Source organism: Talpa europaea (genome assembly GCF_964194135.1).
Source record: "Talpa europaea genome assembly, chromosome: 12".
Lineage (NCBI taxonomy): Eukaryota > Metazoa > Chordata > Mammalia > Eulipotyphla > Talpidae > Talpa > Talpa europaea.
The window spans coordinates 4545187-4548338 of NC_140079.1; the positions used below are offsets into that span (position 1 = coordinate 4545187).

The 3152-nt window shown below is 44.2% G+C and overlaps 1 protein-coding gene across 1 annotated transcript; it reads right to left on the reverse strand.

Annotated features, from left to right (window-relative positions):
• Positions 1 to 326: 326 nt before the first annotated feature.
• Positions 327 to 1148, reverse strand: LOC311180641 (olfactory receptor 7A10-like; the record flags this gene model as incomplete). The annotated part of the gene is made up of 1 exon (XM_084248556.1): positions 327 to 1148. One exon carries the CDS (start codon positions 1146 to 1148, stop codon positions 327 to 329), a length of 822 nt encoding a protein of 273 aa, XP_084104682.1.
• Positions 1149 to 3152: the final 2004 nt, after the last annotated feature.

Sequence of the window (3152 nt, forward strand, 5' to 3'; positions counted from 1 at the left end):
GTTTGCTTTTACCTGACATGGTTGTACATATTTTTTCCTTCATTTCTTTTTATTATTTTGTAAATGCCCAAATTCTTGTTGGAAACACTTTAATAAAGAAAAATTCAGGCACACCGTGCTTCTCTTAATATGGAACCCAGTATACAGAGCAGTTAAAAATAATTAAGGAAATACAGAAAACATATTAATAATGTATAAAAGAGAGATATCAAACTCTGTTCCTAAGACAAACCACAGATTATCTCTAACTGAGGACAGGATCATGACTTAGTCCATGGACTGTGGGCCCTGCTGCTCCCGACCAGACAATCTGAGGAACCAGCTCTTCAGGTGAAGAGCCTCCCCAGGGCCTGCTTTATGTCCTTGTTTCTGAGACTGTAGATGAAGGGGTTCAGCATGGGGGTGACCACCGTGTACATCACCGAGGCTGTTGCACTGTCCCCGGAGTCGTGGGTAGCAGCAGAGCTGAGGTACACGCCGAGCGCCGTCCCGTAGAACAGGGAGACCACGGAGAGGTGAGACCCGCAGGTGGAGAAGGCTTTGTACCTGCCGCTCGCTGAGGAGATTTTCAAAACAGAGGACACAATCTTAGAGTAGGAGAAAAGGATGCCACTGAGAGGAATGATCCCCAGAATCCCCGTTGCTAAATATATCACCAGCTCATTGAGGAAGGTGTCAGAACAGGCAAGCTGGATCACCTGGGTCAGTTCACAGAAGAAGTGAGGGATTTGCACCTGTGAGCAAAAGGACAGTCGCAAAACCATTAAGCTGTGTAACAGAGCATGCAGAAGACTTAACACCCAGGACGCAAGAAGCAGGAGGCCACAGAACTGGGGGTTCATGATGACCATGTAGTGCAGGGGATGGCAGATGGCCACAAACCGGTCGTAGGCCATGGCTGTCAGGAGGAAGGTGTCCAGTACTCCAAAAAGTAAGAAGAAAAACACCTGGCTGAGGCAGCCCACATAGGTTATGGCTTTGTTCTGTGTCTGGATGTTCAGCAGCATCTTGGGGACGGTGGTGGAGGTGAAGCCGACGTCGGTAAAGGACAGGTTGGCGAGGAAGAAGTACATGGGGGTGTGCAGGTGGGGGTCCGTGACGATGGCCAGGATGATGAGGAGATTCCCAGTGACCGTGACCAAGTACATGGACAAGAATGCCCAGAAGAAGAGGGGCTGCAGCGAGGCCTCTTCTGAGAGCCCCAGGAGGGTGAACGCTGTGGCGTGGGTTTGGTTTCCTGGCGCCAGGTCGCTGGTGAGCCTGGGGGATGGAGACAGAAGTGATGTCAACTTAACCACAGCAGAGCAATCAAGGAATGAGGTTAAATGGTGTGATTTTTTTTTTAAAATACATTCAGTTAATGAATTCCATGTTATCGAGCCAGTGCCTCTTACCTGATGCTGAAAATAATTACCATTGGAACATCTAATACAAGCATTTTTCCAAGTCAAATTTTTCTTTGAAATTTCCTGAGTTCTTCTTTTCAATATGTTTGACTAATTATATTATCCAAGTATTGTTGTAATCATGAAGAAAAAGCAGTGAGACCGACTTTGAAAAATCCTAGCCCTAGGGCCTCCCTGGTGGCCTAGAGGTTAACTCTCAGCACTATGCAACATCCTGTGCCCAATCCCCAGCCAGGGAGCTACCCACATGGTGCAGCAGACCTCTCCTTTCCACCAACTGCTCCCCTGCAGTGTATTTCAGTAGATCTGACTGTCCTGCTCTACACTATTATCCAGTGAGTCCTCTTACCCCCCACACCTCTGCCCTGTACCCCAGTTGTTCTATGCATACATAATAGGTAAATAAATCCTTTAAAAAAAAAAAAAGAAAAAGAAAAATCCTAGCCCCAAACAAGTTTTCTTCTAAGTATGTGTGTGGTCTTGGTAAATAATATTTCATATGGTGATTATTTTGTTAAGTAAAATAATGCAGTTGGACGAAGAGGTGGATTCTAGAGGAAACGTGATAATCACTTCCGAGTATGAGTCTTTGAACAAAATTTTGAAGTCAACAGGATCTTTTTATATAAAGGAGCCATCACGTGGTAACAATATATGCCTGAGGACATTGGGCTTGGGGAAATAGCCAGTGTTCCTGCATAGTTACAGAACCAGAAGTAGGGGTGTGACAGGAGGGGCACTCCAGGTAGGGGGTGAGAGGAGAGGTTGGCAGGAGGCCCTAACATCCTGCTGCTGTGCGAAGTTCCTGCCTGTCACATTGTACATTTGCTGATCTTCTAGTGTGTAGGTTGTGTTACATGTGCTGTGCCAAACTGTAATGTCTTTCCCTGATATTTCATCTAAATTCCGAATGCTGGATTGTAGAAGACAGCTTCATTGGGACAGCTGTCCAATCTGTGCTTCCTTTACCTGTAATAAGGATTATTTCCCTTATTTCAGCCACACACACAGACTTTCTGATCCACTTTTAGGGCATTTTGTCTTGTGCATTGAAGCACAGCTGAGAATTGTATATCAAATCCCTAAGGACAACGAAAATAGGAAGTGTTTACTTTTCAAAGAATCAGCTCTCCAGAAATGTTGTAAAGAAAGTTGTTATTTACCTCTGCATTTTAACACACTGGATACCTAAACACACAGAAACTCGCCCTGTATCCTTATTTATTTATTCATTTATTTTTTTGTAACTGAGGTAGTATTGGGGAACCCCCACCAGGTATTGCCACCATAGTGCACCCACACCCTCTCACCCATGTTCCACCACTGCAGACCATTGTGCTTCTATCTCTGTTTGTTCTTCCCCCTCCCCCAGGATGCCCCCTTTGTGTCTCAGCTCTGTAGTCAGACATCAAGGGTTAGTTTTTCATGTTGTATTAATCTGTTAATTTATTTACTTTATATTCCACATATTAGTCACATCATCTTTTGTTTTTTCATGACTTATTTCACCTAACATTATTATTTCAAGCTCCATTCATGTTGCCACAAGCGGCATGGTTCATCTTTTCATTGCTGTGTGGTAATCCGTTGTGTGTATTCACTACATCATCTTGCTCTATTCATGTGTTAGGATGTTTCAACTATAATAAACAGTGCTGCAGTAAACATGGCAGAGCAAGTTTCTTCCCAATTAGTTTTTTGAATGTTGTAGACAAATGCCTAAGAGTGTAATGACTGGGTCAAGGT